Consider the following 17,313-nt stretch of genomic DNA (forward strand, 5'->3'; position numbering starts at 1 on the left):
AATATTTCATTTCATAGATTTTGATTTTTTTGATATGTTTATTGATAATTTTACATAAACCAATGAACAATGCTTATTTTGGAACTTGTGCCTACCACTTTAGAAATATAAACCAATATTTTATATGTTTTATAAATTGTCTCTGTTAAAGTCTCTGGTGGCCATTGAACAAGAAGTAACATCACGGCAGTTATCTACAGCAAGCAGTGCCAACAATATCAATGATCACCTGGATGAAGACGAGAAAGAGGAAGAGGAAATAGGAAGGATTGCGGGATGGGCAGTCGGTTTTGAGAAAATGTTAAATGATGTTGGAGGATTAGCTGTTTTCACAGTAAGTGTTCAATAATAAATGAATAGGACCAGAAATAAAAATTCTTTATTACATAGTTTATAACTGTGCTGAGAGTCACTGGATGTGTATGTGTATCCATGTATGTACAAGGGTCTAGTGTACTGTAAAATCTGGCAAAATTAAGGGACTGAGTTATTCCTTAATCTCACTCTTTTGTCAGAATGAAAATTGACTGTCATTTCAAATATCTAGTGGCCAACCCATTTAATGGTTTGGAACATATAGTGTTACACTTGTCCTTCATTCTGTCATTATTTTATAAATGAGTTTTCGCTCATTTACCTTTAAATACATACAGATTTAGAACTGTAATGTGTATAGCAAAAATGTGACGGTCAACACCTGATTTGGTTATCAATTATTTTTTGCTTACCTGGCCTGAAGGGCCAAGTGAGCTTATACTGTGGTGCAGTGTGTCTAATATCATTTTTTGCCTTTTAACAACTTCTTCTTAATAACTGATAGACCAAATGTTTAATACTGTTTATTAAAAATTTCCCTTTCAGGAATTCTTAAAGAAAGAATTCAGTGAAGAAAATATTGTATTTTGGAGAATTTGTGAGCAGTACAAAAGTGTTTCTGACGGTGACAGGGTGAGTTTTATACTTTATACTGACCATGATTGTGATCAGTGGATGGTATTTATGCCAATATTAAAACTTGATCACTCTATACGTCCGAATGATAAAGTAAATTATAATCCGAACAAAATCTCATTGAAACTTTTACTGGAAAAAATTTTAATGAGATTTTAAGCGAAAGGAGATACATGGTAAATGAAAAATCCATCTTTTTCAGAAATCTTTATCAATATGAATTGTGTTGGTGTGATCATTAACAACATTCATAGTGGCATCACTTTTTTATTGAGACTGCTTGAAATTCCTTTTCAAATCAGAATCCAAAAGTCTGTAAGCTCATCAAACCTAATACAACATTGCTTTCAACATGAGACGTTGAGGTCCCTTGGGCCTGTCAAACCTCATGTTTGTACGTTACTTAATAACTAAGGATGGTTTATTAGGTAAATCTTGTTTAAAGTTAAAAAAGTTGAAGGTCAAGGTTATTCTGGATCACTTTGTCCATAATTCACTTGATCATACATGTTTTAAATTTTCAGAATTGTTAGTAATTATTAATGTTGCTAAGTTTTATGGAAAGAATGAAAACTGCTTATACCAGTTAGTCACACAAAAGGATATAAATATTAAAAAATCTGTTCTATTTTTACAGCGCAAAGTAAAGGCCAAAGAAATTTTTGCAAAGCATATATCAGTGAAGTCTTCTGATCCAGTGAATATTGATCATGTTGCTCGGCAACTGGTGGAGAAACAACTGGACCATCCTAGCATCAGTACATTTGACAAACCACAGCAGGAGGTAAATATGACTTTAGTGATGTTCACGTCTTGTTGTCTTTGATAGTGACAATGAGCTAAGACTAGAACAGCTCGTTTGATAGATTTCAGACAAAATCAGTTTTCCTAAGCAGATGTCAGTGTTGTTGACATGGTTACAGATGGAATGGGTGATATATATATATGTACTTCAATACAAAAAAAAATCAGAATCTGAAACTTGAAGTTGTAATTTGTTGAAAACTGAAATATAGCAGAAAATTTATATATTTTTTGTTTATCTATTGAAAGAATTTTTTTTGTTTAATTAAATTCAAAGAATCAAGGATCAGGTGGCAGAATTGATAGCAATGATAGGAAAATTGTAATATCATTTATCACAGAGAATCTAACATGAGTGTTGATATGATATAGAATTTATCAAACAAATTAAATAATTTGTGTTGTCATGCGCTAGTATGCAGGTGAATCAAATTATTTACTGAGTTTAAAAATTCTATATATCATGTACATGGGCATGAGTGTAAGATTCTGTTTTTCGTATAATTCATATTTATAAAAACAAAAAAATGAACAAAAACTTATTTCCTCATAAGACAGAATTGTTTTGACTCTGTATTTTACTATCGAAGCTGTGATGTGATGTCAGCAAAAAGTGACTTATCTATGACATCACAATAGCATTCTTCCACATGTGTCCTATGATGCCAATAATATGGCTGAATGACATGACAAGAGAAGCCAGTTATATGTTACAGGAATAATGTCTAAATGCTTTAGGAAGTCTATGGTAGGCAGTTTAGTAAACAGCAGCACAGATGAAATTCTTTGGCCTAAAGACACAGTTTGAAATTTGGCCGTAAAAATGTGTTTGCCTTGTCAGATTTTCAAGCTGATGAAGCAAGACAGTTACCCACGATTCCTCAAATCAGAACTTTACAAGACGTATCTGATGAGGGAGATGGGGGGTGAACCGTTGGGCCTACCTAAAGACGATTTCCAGGGTATCCTTGGAGCTAAGGAGCTCAAGGAGGAAAAGAAAAAGGCAGCAAAGGGGAAGGATACAGATGACAAGGAAAAGAGAAGACGGTCTCTGTTGCCATGGAGACAAAGTGAGTAAATTTCATATGTCACTCAAGCAACAGGATAACCATATGCAATCAAAAGGTAACCATTGACTGTAGAATATCTGTAGATAGAGTGAGTTGTCAAGATTTACAAAATTTGGGACTATATAGGTAAAATATTGTTTTCAGTCAAGTTTCTTTTCTGCCATTAAGTCTTATGTAAAGTTTTAATCTTTCGAAGATGTGAAGAAATGGTTTCAAGATCCATTTATTAGAAATCATGCCACATACCTTATGTTAAGAATGGATGTGATATTCAATGTTCTAAAGAAATAGTTTCAAAGTTTGTTGTTACTTATTGTAGAGAGCAGTAAAAATAGCCTGAAAGCCACGTCAGATTCTGATCTGAAGAAAAACAGCAGTAAAACAACTCCATCAGGGACAACTGCAAAAGAGTCGGAGGTAAACAACAATACTACAGGAACACAGAAAAAGGCAGCTCCCGGACCTGGCATTGATCTCAGTACGATACGCAAGGAAGTTCAGGCCGGTACCAAAGAGGTTGGTATAATGTATCTAGTCTATCAGAACTCTCACTGTACTGGTTTTTGATCATTTAGTTTACTTGTTAATTTTTTGTAGTTTCAGTTGACAGAACTGTTTAATTAAAGTTGCATTTTTGTACAGCAGAAAACAGAAATGATAAATATTGCATGTTTGACTCATAGTGCTGTAAAACATTTATTGAGGAATGAAAAAAATTGTTTTCAATTTCTTTTTTACTAGTCCAAGGAAGATAAAGAAACTGAGGACAATTTTAAGTTTTGTCGTGTGATTTTACCGGACGGGTCTACGACTGTGGTGTGTGCGAAGCCAGGCCAGCGTATCCGATCTGTTCTAGGCAAGCTTTGTGATAAGCGGAGTCTGTCTATAGCCGCTGTGGATGTGTTCCTTTTGGGCTCAGACAAGGTAATGTTTTTTATACAAAGCAAGATATATTACAGTAGTAATTTGTTGATCCCAACGTTCAGTCTTCATCTTAAATTTCAAAATGACTTCCTGCTATATCAGAGATGCTTTGTGGCATTATAATAACTTGAATTCCTGGTTTCAGCCCCTCGACCTTGCAGAAGACATATCAACACTAGGGTCACGTGAGGTGATGATTGAGAGACGTGTCTTGTTCCGTATGGACTTACCTAACAGGAAGTCTATAGGCGTGAAGGCGAAACCTAACCGATCCATCAGAGATGTCTTCAAACCCATATTAAACAAATATGGCTTTAAACTCGACAATATTTGTGTTCAGTTGGTAAGTTACAATATAGATTTTAAAAAAACAAATCTTGAAAAGTTAAAATGATGTTAAACACTAAAGTAAATGAAAAAATAATCATATGCATTTTAAGCAGTGTAAGTTATTGGAGAGGGCAGATATGATTTGGAAAAGTTATGTGTAATCCCCATTGTATAAAAATCAAGGAATTGTTCGAGATTTTATAATCACTGATTGGTTGTTATTTGATGAGTGCTTACTGAACAATTTTCTCTTAATAATCTGTTAGCTAAAGAATATTGAGTCCCTTAGTACTTAATATATTATTAACCAGTTATGGAAAACTTTTAAAAAAAAAAGCCTGGTGAGTTAAAAGATGTTTTATTATCAAAGCTATCTTGTTGAGGTTTAAGATATTTTGTTATATGTCCACGTTATTTTTTAGTCTGGACAGCCAGGAATGGTAGATATTGATGCCCAGGTGTCCACTATCGACAATCAGAGAGTGCTTATTAAACACCAGGAGGAATGCATAGGTAAGTGAACATGCTGACGAACCTGTGACATGTCACAGTACATTCATCACATTCATCACCGCTGTCATCATTCATCATAAATTCATCTCTTCACTCTCTTGTCATCAGTTTTCATTACACTTTTCTTTTTACATATCCGTGCCATCCGCTGATTTACATATTTCATTATATTTTTTTCTCCCATCACAATCACAGCTTCATAAAACTTAGGCTTCTTTGAATCATTTTGTTTATTTCATTTCAATCATTGAACAGTTTACTTTCATTTATACCAACCTGTTACTTTGATAGTAATTTACTGTAAAGATTTGAAAAGTTTACAACACTTTTTGATTTATCTATTTATTTATTTATTTGTTAATTTATTTTTGCAATGAAGATTTTAAACATTTTCCTTTAAATTAAATTTGAAATTGATTATAAAGTTTGTGATCAGGATTGAAGGTGCTATAAGGGGAGGTAACTCTTGAAACTAAGGTTTTGGAGATACAGAGCACACAGCTAGTCCAAATATATTAAAGTTGTGTTGTCCCAGTAACAAGGATTAATGTCTGGAAAATGAATGTTTCTTTTTCACATTTTCTCGCTTGTTCACAAATTTTTATTCTTGAAAAGTTGTCAATTTAACAAATAAAATTTGTGTACTGTGACAACACAATATATGGTATGTTATATTTCTATAATTATATATTATATATTCTACAAACCCAGCTTTATATAATAAGGTGATGGCATATATTCTCATAGTTATATTTAACATATTCAAAGTTACCCATATACTGATCAAAGATACCCATAGACTGACTCTGATCAATATTCAGTGATGGAACGTAGACAATACAAAGAGGCTCGTGAATATTCTTTGGATACAGATGTTTGGTTTTTTCCTTCCTATCACATTTTCTAAATGTTTTTGCATATTGAATTTGCTACATTTTGTGACAGTATTGTGAAAACTTCATCACTGGATATTACATGGGCCTGTCTTCATAGAACTGTTCTCATGCTTAAGAATGAATTCTTCTCACACCAAGTCTCTTATGACTTTCTGAAATTGTGATAAAAATTAAGAAGTCTATTCAACATTGCTTCAAATTATTGGAGAAAAAGATCAATAACACTTCACAATGTTTCATCTGCTTTGAAGTATGAGAATGGTTTGATGAAAATGTGGCCGGAATTAGAATATGAATTTAACCAGAAGTTGGGGATTTTATTTAACTTTATGTTTTATTCATTAAGAAAATGTTTCAATTAATTTTCGTTCAGACTAATACACAATTGTTTTCTATTGATTTGGATTATAACCATGGTGTGTGTATTTACTATATATTAACAACAGATGTTAAAATTCAACAGACACTTGTGCTAATTGCACCTTTGTTTGTATTGAGGAAGGAAACATGTTTGAAAATGTACACAGGAATTATTTACGATATGCTTCATAGTTTTATATATGTAATCAATGATAAATCAACTCTGGAATAAGCCCAGCCTTTGTTTGATAGGATCTACCAATAATAAGCCTATTTTCATATTAGTGCAGATGACATACTGTTATCTACTTGAGGTTAGCACAGGGTAAAAACTTTTACTTACCTGGATTAAGCACAGATGAAAAACTAATGAACCAGGACTAAGCACAGGTGAAAAACTGTTACCTGCCTGGACTAAGCACAGGTGAAAAACTGTTACCTGCCTGGACTAAGCACAGGTGAAAAACTGTTACCTGCCTGGACTAAGCACAGGTGAAAAAATGTTACCTGCCTTGACTAAGCACAGGTGAAAAACTGTTACCTGCCTGGACTAAGCACAGGTGAAAAACTGTTACCTGCCTGGACTAAGCATTGGTGAAAAACTGTTACCTGCCTGGACTAAGCATTGGTGAAAAACTGTTACCTGCCTGGACTAAGCACAGGTGAAAAACTGTTACCTGCCTGGACTAAGCACAGGTGAAAAACTGTTACCTGCCTGGACTAAGCATTGGTGAAAAACTGTTACCTGCCTGGACTAAGCATTTGTGAAAAACTGTTACCTGCCTGGACTAAGCATTGGTGAAAAACTGTTACCTGCCTGGACTAAGCATTGGTGAAAAACTGTTACCTGCCTGGACTAAGCAATGGTGAAAAACTGTTACCTGCCTGGACTAAGCACAGGTGAAAAACTGTTACCTGCCTGGACTAAGCACAGGTGAAAAACTGTTACCTGCCTGGACTAAGTACAGGTGAAAAACTGTTACCTGCCTGGACTAAGCATTGGTGAAAAACTGTTACCTGCCTGGACTAAGCATTGGTGAAAAACTGTTACCTGCCTGGACTAAGCATTGGTGAAAAACTGTTACCTGCCTGGACTAAGCACAGGTGAAAAACTGTTACCTGCCTGGACTAAGCATTTGTGAAAAACTGTTACCTGCCTGGACTAAGCATTGGTGAAAAACTGTTACCTGCCTGGACTAAGCACAGGTGAAAAACTGTTACCTGCCTGGACTAAGCATTGGTGAAAAACTGTTACCTGCCTGGACTAAGCATTTGTGAAAAACTGTTACCTGCCTGGACTAAGCACAGGTGAAAAACTGTTACCTGCCTGGACTAAGCATTGGTGAAAAACTGTTACCTGCCTGGACTAAGCATTGGTGAAAAACTGTTACCTGCCTGGACTAAGCACAGGTGAAAAACTGTTACCTGCCTGGACTAAGCACAGGTGAAAAACTGTTACCTGCCTGGACTAAGCACAGGTGAAAAACTGTTACCTGCCTGGACTAAGCATTGGTGAAAAACTGTTACCTGCCTGGACTAAGCATTGGTGAAAAACTGTTACCTGCCTGGACTAAGCACAGGTGAAAAACTGTTACCTGCCTGGACTAAGCACAGGTGAAAAACTGTTACCTGCCTGGACTAAGCATTGGTGGAAAAAAAAGTTATTTACCTGGGCTAAGCTCTAATGATATACACATGAAATACCAGAAAAGAATCTTTCTTTTAAAAAAAATTCCAAAAAAGAAAGAAAAAAAAGTTGGATGTTGCAATAACAAAATAATGATAAAAATATGAAGCAAACTTCCTGATGTTGAACATTTTGCCTTGTGTTGATGATAAAGTATAGTGGTTAGTAAATAAACAATGTACATGGATGTCTGTAAACAATGATGGTATGTCATCAATAAAGCAAGCCAGACTGTAAAATGTTAACTGGAATCTTTGTCTGATCAGCTGTTTTTATACTGTTATTGTTTAGTAAAGGTTTGGTCAGTAAGGGTTTGTAGTCTGATCAGCTGTTTTTATACTGTTATTGTTTAGTAAAGGTTTGGTCAGTAAGGGTTTGTAGTCTGATCAGCTGTTTTTATACTGTTATTGTTTAGTAAAGGTTTGGTCAGTAAGGGTTTGTAGTCTGATCAGCTGTTTTTATACTGTTATTGTTTAGTAAAGGTTTGGTCTGTAAGGGTTTGTAGTCTGATCAGCTGTTTTTATACTGTTATTGTTTAGTAAAGGTTTGGTCAGTAAGGGTTTGTAGTCTGATCAGCTGTTTTTATACTGTTATTGTTTAGTAAAGGTTTGGTCTGTAAGGGTTTGTAGTCTGATCAGCTGTTTTTATACTGTTATTGTTTAGTAAAGGTTTGGTCAGTAAGGGTTTGTAGTCTGATCAGCTGTTTTTATACTGTTATTGTTTAGTAAAGGTTTGGTCTGTAAGGGTTTGTAGTCTGATCAGCTGTTTTTATACTGTTATTGTTTAGTAAAGGTGTGGTCAGTAAGGGTTTGTAGTCTGATCAGCTGTTTTTATACTGTTATTGTTTAGTAAAGGTTTGGTCAGTAAGGGTTTGTAGTCTGATCAGCTGTTTTTATACTGTTATTGTTTAGTAAAGGTGTGGTCAGTAAGGGTTTGTAGTCTGATCAGCTGTTTTTATACTGTTATTGTTTAGTAAAGGTGTGGTCAGTAAGGGTTTGTAGTCTGATCAGCTGTTTTTATACTGTTATTGTTTAGTAAAGGTGTGGTCAGTAAGGGTTTGTAGTCTGATCAGCTGTTTTTATACTGTTATTGTTTAGTAAAGGTGTGGTCAGTAAGGGTTTGTAGTCTGATCAGGTGCTGTTATTGTTTAGTAAATGTTTGGTCAGCAAGGACAGTAGTAACCGCTGTTTTCCTTGAATATAGTAGTCTTGACCTCTACGGTTACTGATTCTGTTATCCTTACACATTGTGAGATTGGGCAGGAGTGAATCTGATAACCTCCTGGTGTGATGGGATTTGTTTTCTTTGATGCCATATAGACTTACTCCTATGTTAACGCCTCTGAATTTGTGAATTCAGAAATGAGTTTGAATGGAATTATAAACATATTCAGTTAGTTTGGAAGATTGGATATCTTGTCAAAATACATCACCAATGGGCATCAGTTTTGTTTAATTCTTACAAACCCAATTATTCAGTCAACACATTTATAGAATAGTTTTTCTGGGTTAATTGTCGTTATACTCTTATCATTTTATCACTTCAAGCTCAGTTTTAGGAAACAGATTTCAGTCAGCAGCTGATGATGATATTTAGCAGCTGCCTGAACAAGTTACATATATAACACAATTTTTTTTTCAAGCGTACACATTTGTGATAATAGAATCAAGATGTTTTTACTGACAACTATATCCCCTGCAAAGAAGAAATGTCAATTACATCCATGTTCATTGTTCAACATGTTATTACCCTGCTACAACTAACTATCAAACTGTCAACAAACTGAAAAGAGCTCATTTGTTCGATCTGCCGAGGAAGAAAATATAACTGATTTAAAGATATTGTGTGTAAATGTCATTTAATAGATAAAAGGTTGGGCATTGGTATTCGTTTGTCAGACAAGAATAATTGATATTCTACTACATTTTATCTGGCCTGTCCTTAAATGTTTTATCATTTTTTGTCAAGCACTGCCATAGAAAGCTTACGAAGATGGATTTAAATTTTACAAAATTCAATGGATATTTTGTCAAGAAATTCTAAGTAGTAGTTTTTCTCGGCCGTTTTTTTAGGCTGGTGGTTTGTTGACAGTGTTTTATACCATCTTACACACCTAATATATTGCATGCCGTTGATCCCTTGTTTATTTGCCTAACAGCCATCAGTAGAAATGAGGGGTTTCGGTCCACATCTAAAAGGACACAGATAGTGGTTAAATATCCCCCTGATTTCCATGTAAACTCCGGTCAAGAAAGCACCTCTCTTGATGTGATCACAAATCAAATATTTGAGGATTTAATGAGGGGAAAATCTGAGGTGGCTCATAACTTTGATGAACTTGGAATTCTAGATCCTGAGAACTCTCCACAGGTAAGTTGTCCTCTGTAGTGCTCCTAACTGCTTAGTGTGGTGATTATAGGACTGTCACAGCTGCTTTTGTATTCTGTGTGGTAACCATAGCTCTATAACCAACCCATCACAAACAACTATCTAAATATTTTGCTTTCATGTCCTAAAATAACGCTGTAGTGTGCTTCATATATTTATTTGCATCAATTTTTCTTCTTCCCGGCTTTTTTTCTAGAAGTGTTTAGAGGAATGGATTTTTATCATAGAAGGATAATTTTTCTTACTAGAAACTGATATGGTAAATGGTTTTAACCTTTCTTAATAATATACTGTAGTATATAGTAGATGAGTGATGATAATTTAATTAATAACTATGAGATATCAACTTGAGTGTGAAAAACTACGTAATTTATTACATTTACACATTTGTCTTATTTTTTCACCTTGGCACTGGATATTTGTTGGTTAATTCCCTCTCTACTTTTAATTAATAAGTACATTACACAAGCATTATTGAAAGTGAAAACCAGACACATATTAACAATCAATTTAATATTAATCAAAGTAAGTTTCAATCACAACACACACAGCTCGTCAGCAGTAAGTGGGATATTTATTGTCCAATCGCATAAAAACCCCTTCACTGGTGACGCTTTGTGTGTGTTGTGATTGAAATTAATGCTGATATTTTATTTCAAACTTTTTGGCATCCACACCTGACGCGCAGCGACCAACTTATCAACCAACTGATTGGGATCTGACGTTGGCTCTACATTTTTCTGTTAATGTTAATTGGTTACTTTATACAATTATCAACATAACACACAATTACATCACAAAAATATTATTTATTGGGGTGGAAGTAATCTTCTCACAATAATATACACTTTTGAAGTGACTACAAATTCAGGCATTACTTACACACACTGACGTAATAACCAGATTATTACAACTCTTTGAAGACATGCAAGTCTTAACTACAAACTGCATAAACCTTTTCAACAGTACTGACATGCTTTCTAGGTTTACTGGACTGGTAAGTTTGGCAGAGGTAGCTGTTATTCCATGCCAGTCTGCAGGGAATGTCAAAGTTTCAATGCTTATCAGATGCTTTTAGTGAAATAACATGCTAATTATGGTTCCAAATTGATTGCGATAGTTGAGTCTTTTCAAGCTACTGTTCTCTCTTACAATAATGTCGTTTGACTCTCTTTATGAACTAATTATTTACTGTAGAAATTGAAGGAATAAATTATGCTATGTTCCAAGTATGTGATAATTTTTTTTTGATCTGATAGATAATTGAAATGATGCTTTATAAGATATAATCTGTATACCCTATAGTGATATATACAGTGTTTTTTTCAAACATTTTAGATATCTAATGGATCAAAATTAATGACACTTCATTTAAGTAAGATTTTCAATGATAAAATGTGAAAAAATTACCGTGAAAAATAGTCTTTGTTATCAAAAAGTTGCACTTCTTCATTCTACTATGACTACATGTGTTACAGATATATCTGAAAGTTTGAGTTTGCATACAATAGCCAAAGCTAAAGGCATGTTTAAATTAAAAAAGAAAAGTCCAACTACCTGATAAAGGGAGATTATATCTTATAACTTTGATGGGGAGGAGGTGAAGGTGATGTCATGAGGGAAAAATAAAAAAGAGTAAAACTTTGTGTCTTGAGAAAAAAAAAGAGTTAAATTTAATGTCTTTTGAAAGAAATTAGGCAAATTTAGTGCCATTAGAAATAGGAAGAAAGGAGTCAGACTTATTGTCCTGAGAAAGAAAATGAGGTAAATTTAGTGTCTTGACAGAAAATGAGGTAAATTTTGTGTCTTCTGATGCTGCAATGGGTAAATTTTGTATCAAAAAAGGAGTTCAATTTAATGTCTTGAAAAAGGGGTAAATTTTAATACCTTCGGAAAGGAAGATGTTAAACTTGGATAATTTATTGAAAGATTGAGATTGTGGATAGAAGGGAGGTAATTTTGATGTCTGTAGAAAAGAGAAGATAACCTTATTATTTGGGAATGAATGGATTTGGTGAAGGAAATATAACCTTGATGTTGACAATGCATTTAATTCAGCAAAATATTTTGTACTCCATTGATTGCAAACAACAAATTGTGCATTGGCAATGTGTATGGCTATGATATGAACGTTCTTTTACAGGTTCAGCGGAAAGGCAGCGGCGATCATCGCTCTTTGGGTTTATTTGGCCTCCTGAGAAAAGAGTCCCAGGCAGGAAAGGTAGCGGAGATGCCAAAAGCGAAGAGCAAACACAAAGTTACATTTAATCTACAGAAGAACCAAACTCGGAAGGCTGCAGCTCGTGATGGTAGGTTCCATCATTGTGTGGTGTTGAAATAAAAAAATTGGAGTACTAGCTGCTCAAATTTTATTTTTAGGTCACCTTAGACAAAGTCCCATGGTGACCTATTGTGATTACTTTTTGTTTGGCACCATGCATTGTAACATTTTAACATTTTCAACTTCTGGAAAATGCCTGAACTGACTTCATTTCTTGGTTGTATTACACCAGTGATGCATGTCCTCGATTATACATTCTTGGTAAGCTATATTAGTGAAAGATGTTTTTATTAATCACTTTCCGAAAATGTCAGAAAACAACTTTTCCAAATAAGAATTTTCGTAAATCTAAAACCTGTGAAACTTACTTAAAATTTTAATTTGATTTACAGATGATCAGTTTTTAGACCTGCTTTCAAAAGTTCAGAGCGGTCGGCTAGATGACCAGCGGGGATTGGACACACAAAATTCAGAAATACCAGAATTCTTACAGAATAAGACCCATCATCTCTCTGGACGAGAGAGTGCCCCACCCATCCTCTCTGGAGGCAGAGCCAGAGCTGATGACTACATCAGGAATAATCATGAAAAATATGTGTCTTACACTCGTGGTCAGATTGCAACACGGCCTTCTTCAGTGTCTCTTGACTCCATGACCTTTGACAGGCACAACAGCAAGACTGACAGGGATGAGTTTGAGAGAGATGACTTTGATTCTTGTAATCTTGATTTGCCTGCAGAGGCTGTACATCACGGTAATCAGAGTTTCAGCTCTGATGGTGTTATTCCTTCCAATGCGGAGGCGCAGGAATTTTTCCAGGCTCCTGTTCCTGACTGTGCAGATTTTGATGACCCTTGCATGGCAGAAAAAAGCCTGCGTGACATTGGGTTTGACTACAGTTTTAACATGTACCAAGCAAAAGCTTGGGGTTACTCGCGTCACAATCCATATGCCCAACAGAAATTATCATCACATGGAAATGACATTGCCACCAATGAGGATGAAACTTTCCTAGATGACACACTCACTCCAAATGACCCTGACTTTGACAACACATTAATAAGTTCACCTGTTCAAGGTCACATAAGGTCATTATCTGTGCCTGTATCACTTCATACTCCACCAAGTAAAGACAGTAAATCAAGAGAAAATGGACTCGTTCAAACAAGCACGCCCCTTACTACGAAATCGGACATAGTGCAAACTATTACACCAGTCTTAAAGAAATCCGAGATTAAAAGTGGAATGGATGAGCTGGCATCCAGCAAAACTTACACTTCAAATGTTAGTCATAATTCAGCATTCCAACAACCAACCACAAAAATAATGTCACCACCATCAGACAATAAACCAGTTGTCATTGACCTTGGTGATTCAGAAACTAACATCACATTTGTATGAACAACTCAATCTCCACATTCACTTGTTATTCAAACAAAATTGCAAGCAATATGAATTATCTCCCTTTTTTTTTAACTGTCCCTCTTTTCTGTTCTTCTATGGATGTAGTCAGAGTTATATTCTAGAAAACTGTGATGTGTTGTGTAGATATATATATATCTATTTCAGATAAAAATGTTTCAGTGCTATTTGATAATAAAGAAATATTTGATGTATTCTCTATTTTGAATAATAGTCTGATTGGTCAGCCCATTGAGGTCCGGTAATAAGCCCATTTCCTAACATTAATTGGTTGGATTTGTGTATTTAGTCCACACCCTGACTTTAATTGGTTGGCCCCCAATGGTCCTGTATTTAGTCCACACCCTGACTTTAATTGGTTGGCCCCCAATGGTCCTGTATTTAGTCCTCACCCTAACTTTAATTGGTTGGCCCCCAATGGTCCTGTATTTAGTCCTCACCCTAACTTTAATTTGTTGGCCCCTATTGTCCTGTATTAAGTCCTCACCCTGACTTTAATTTGTTGGCCCCTATTGTCCTGTATTAAGTCCATTCCCTAACTTCAATTGATTGGTCTTTCAGGCTTATTGTAGGATAAAGGTGGTAACCTGTAATGATTTACCACTTTTTTGTCCGGTATTATCAATGTCACTTAGGAATTTTCACATTTTGAAATGTACATGAAATTACAAAAAATTGGATCTTTTATCTGATCATTGCAACCTTGATGAGGTGTGAGGAATCTTTTGAGCATAAGACTGGTTACTGACATTGTTCCTTGGAAAGTTTATTTCATAATCATGGATATTCTTTGTATATTTTAAAACACTAAAGAATCATGCAAAGTATATTTAAAAAACTCAGAGATGTCTTGGAACAAAAATATTTTCTCTAAGCTGGAGGTATTCTGAAATTTATAAAAAAAACTGGAAAGTATTCTGGGGGGAAAAAATCTGTGCTATTCAGATTATCAATTGCAAAATGTCTGAATGTTGTGTTTGAGTAGCGATATGAATTGAGATAATACATTACCTGATGTTATATAAAACTGTTCAATGTATGATATGATTAACATCGACACTCTTATGTTGAATCAGAACCAATCCTATATACAGCATCAACTGAATCACATTAACACAACATAATCTGGGTTGTTTAGTAACGTCGGATGTACCATTTTAAGTTCAGACCATAGAGATGAAAGAGATTATTAACAATGTGCCTCCTGGATTCGCATCTGTCACTTACTGTCAATTATCCTGTTCTTTTATTTTATATCTTTTAAGTCCATTGGAATCACAGCTATGTAAAAGGTGCTATAATATCTTGTAATATATTTTTACTAAGGAAAGAATAAAAAAGTAAAATTGGAAGGATTGTAGCTGTAGGTTATAGGTGTTGAGTGTGTAAAAGGTATTCTCAAAATTAACTGTTTGTATGCAAGATGAGACACCTACCCTAGTCAGTGTTGTGCAGAAGTTAGGTGGAGATAAATATGGTAGGATTTAGTGTTTATCGACAAAGAGAGCAGTTTATGTAAATAACTGTGGGTTGTAAGGATGGATGTGATTCTGCATGTAGTATCTGATCTTATGTAAATGAGGTCAGCAAAGTTACGGATAGAAAACTAAGGCACTGTTGTATGCAAGTTTGGTCGGGAATAATGACTAGGGTTGTACAGTCGGTATATGAGGTTGAGACAGTTGAATGTGAAATTGTGAGGTTACTATGGTAACTGTGGAGTAAGTTTTGTAAGCTGTTGTGAATTAATGTTATTGTTTTGAAATATTTAAATATTTTATTTTATGATGATAGGTACTGAATAAAAGTACATGATAAAAAAAACAGTGATTTGTGGGTTTTTTTTTTTTATATATGATGTTTATATATTATATGTTAATATACAGTGTATGGATTCTTCAGAAAATCATTAAATTTATATGCTTTCTCTTGCACTTCCTGATGGATTCAAAGCTTAAATTGGAATTGCTTCAGATGGGTTTTTTTTTTTTTGCAAAACATTCGCAAAAGGATCCGCTATTGTTCTTACAGAAATTGTATACCTCAATTCACCATATAAATATATAATATTCAATCTGTGGAAATTCTATTTAGACATAACGAGAATGATTTACAAATATTACCTTGACCATGATTAAGCCACAACAGGTTTGCTTTTTATCAGCCAAACAGTGAAATATTTGTGTATTTATTTTAAAATCAACAAAAATTAAGCCAAAAAAGCAATTGGATTCCAATCCCAGCAGAAGTTAGAAGAAAGCATATAGACCTATATATTTGAAATACTCAATTCTTCCCATGAAATCTGTAATTCAGTCAGTAACTGTGTTCTTGATTCCCCAAAGTGCTATATTTAGCCCAATTGCCATATTTAGATGCTCTGATTATACAAAGGCTAAGGATATTTCCACCAATATTGCCACTCAAAGCTGACCTTAGGAAAGATATTGTGATGCAGACAATAGTTTTAAAAAATACATGAGACTGAGTTCTAAAAAGGTACAAAACAGCCAAAAGTTTGCCAACTTATGCAGAATATTACTTTTATGCTGAAAGGATAAAGAAACGCAGAGTAATATTTATTCCGATATTTTGAAAATATTCTCCAAATAAAGTGAAACTTTGTGGATTGAGTGATTAGGTCATATTACACCTTGTCATGTATCGAAAATTTAGTCACGGTACAGTGCGCAGCTCTGGTAAATGGAGGAAAGAAAAAAGAATCCTGTGCACCGTGTTGTTCTGGTCTCATGCAGCATTGGTCAAGTCACTCTTCGTTAGTCTTTATACAGACCAACTGCTTCCCTAAAATTAATTGAGAATTTGATTCATTTTAAGAATGGCCAACTCACAGAAGTTCAGAGGGGTCAGGCCATTCAGATGCTGATGCAAGGACAGCTGCAAAATCAGGTTGCTAGGCACTTTGGTATTAATGTTTCCACCATAGAACGTCTTGTAAGACGTCTTCGGGAAACTAGGTGTAATGTCACGACGTCAGTATCGCTATATTGTCGTCTCTCATGTGCGTAATCCGCGCCTTACTGCCGTTGAGAGTGCACTTAATGTTCGTGGAAATCATGGGCGTCCTATAAGTTCAAAAACTGTAAGGAATCGATTACGAGAAGTTGGTGTAAGAGCACATTGCCCCTACGTAGGTCCACACCTTACCCCTGCTCGACGTCGGCGTCGTATGGCCTGGGACGCTGCACATGCTCCACGACGGTTTCCACTGAGGCAGTGGAGACAAGTTTTCTTCACGGATGAGTCTCGGTTCTGTCTTTATCGATCTGACGGCCGTCAACATGTCTACCGACGTCGTGGCGAACGTTTTACGGACGCTTGCGTTGTAGAGACGGATAGGTTTGGGGGCAGTTCAGTAATGGTGTGGGGAGGAATCTCACACAGGTTAAAATCACAATTGGTTGTTATTGATGGCAATTTAACAGCAGCTAAGTATAGAGATGAGATCCTCCAACCCCATGTTATCCCTTTCTTACAGCAGCATAATCTAACCCTCCAGCAGGATAATGCTAGGCCCCACGTAGCAAGGATTTGCCAAGTCTTTCTGGCCAACAACAACATTCAGCCACTAGATTGGCCGCCATATAGCCCTGATTTGTCCCTGATCGAGCATCTTTGGGACCAGTTGGATAGACAGGTTCGAAAGCACCAGCCACCCCCTGCTA

The 17,313-nt window shown here is 35.3% G+C and overlaps 1 protein-coding gene across 2 annotated transcripts in view; it reads left to right on the forward strand.

Moving 5' to 3' along the window:
• LOC132545295 (regulator of G-protein signaling loco-like) overlaps window positions 1-15,420 on the forward strand; it is a 74,685-nt gene extending 59,265 nt beyond the window's left edge. The window contains exons 4-14 of one of the 2 annotated variants that reach the window (XM_060208967.1): window positions 152-334; window positions 862-948; window positions 1,589-1,735; window positions 2,597-2,825; window positions 3,145-3,341; window positions 3,567-3,749; window positions 3,895-4,092; window positions 4,502-4,592; window positions 9,694-9,905; window positions 12,067-12,232; window positions 12,597-15,420. In XM_060208967.1, coding sequence (XP_060064950.1) covers window positions 152-334; window positions 862-948; window positions 1,589-1,735; window positions 2,597-2,825; window positions 3,145-3,341; window positions 3,567-3,749; window positions 3,895-4,092; window positions 4,502-4,592; window positions 9,694-9,905; window positions 12,067-12,232; window positions 12,597-13,606 — 2,703 coding nt within the window. In that variant the 3' untranslated portion in view covers window positions 13,607-15,420. The remainder of the gene's footprint in view (window positions 1-151; window positions 335-861; window positions 949-1,588; window positions 1,736-2,596; window positions 2,826-3,144; window positions 3,342-3,566; window positions 3,750-3,894; window positions 4,093-4,501; window positions 4,593-9,693; window positions 9,906-12,066; window positions 12,233-12,596) is intronic. The other variant, XM_060208968.1, reaches the window with a different exon arrangement.
• Window positions 15,421-17,313: the final 1,893 nt, after the last annotated feature.

The sequence above is a fragment of the Ylistrum balloti genome, unplaced genomic scaffold (genome assembly GCF_031769215.1).
Source record: "Ylistrum balloti isolate Yb309-2 unplaced genomic scaffold, AGI_CSIRO_Ybal_v1 Utg369840, whole genome shotgun sequence".
NCBI lineage: Eukaryota > Metazoa > Mollusca > Bivalvia > Pectinida > Pectinidae > Ylistrum > Ylistrum balloti.